This window comes from Papaver somniferum, unplaced genomic scaffold, assembly GCF_003573695.1.
Source record: "Papaver somniferum cultivar HN1 unplaced genomic scaffold, ASM357369v1 unplaced-scaffold_31382, whole genome shotgun sequence".
Taxonomy (NCBI): Eukaryota; Viridiplantae; Streptophyta; class Magnoliopsida; order Ranunculales; family Papaveraceae; genus Papaver; species Papaver somniferum.
In genome coordinates this window covers 558-1,000 of record NW_020642577.1, presented here as the reverse complement: position 1 = coordinate 1,000, position 443 = coordinate 558, and the positions used below count along the sequence as shown (strand labels likewise).

The 443-nt window shown below is 35.7% G+C and overlaps 1 protein-coding gene across 1 annotated transcript in view; it reads left to right on the top strand.

Annotated features, from left to right (window-relative positions):
• Positions 1–6: 6 nt before the first annotated feature.
• LOC113341818 overlaps positions 7–443 on the top strand; it is a gene marked incomplete at its 3' end in the record, with an annotated part of 933 nt that continues 496 nt past the window's right edge. Inside the window, exons 1-2 of the mRNA XM_026586557.1 lie at positions 7–16; positions 105–437. Coding sequence (XP_026442342.1) covers positions 219–437 — 219 coding nt within the window. The remainder of the gene's footprint in view (positions 17–104; positions 438–443) is intronic.

The window sequence follows — 443 nt, the reverse complement described above, 5'->3', positions numbered from 1 at the left end:
AGTAAAGCATTTTCAGGTTTGTGCCTCTTTTGTTAAAATCCCCTATGTTTCTTGATTGTTAGTTTGTAGGTTATATATAAAATTGTGATTGTTTTGCAATGTAGGAGCACTTTGACAGTATATGCAAAGAAAATGCTGATGCTGGTGAATATCTTAGGAAAGAAGATCCAAGTACTTGGTCTAGGGCCTATTTTGATCCCCTTAGCTGTTGTGAGCATATGAATAACAATTTCTCTGAATCTTTTAATTCCATGGCTTCTAATATGAGAGATAAACCTATAATCCAACTAGGCATGATGTATGGTCAGTTAGTCATGGGTTTGTTATTTAAGAGAAGGGAAGAATCTGCTAAGTGGAATGAAAATGGTTTGGTCCCTGCTGCTGTTAAATTGATAAATAAGATGCTTGACTTGGTTGGAAAGTTTGATACAGAAGGCAGTGTG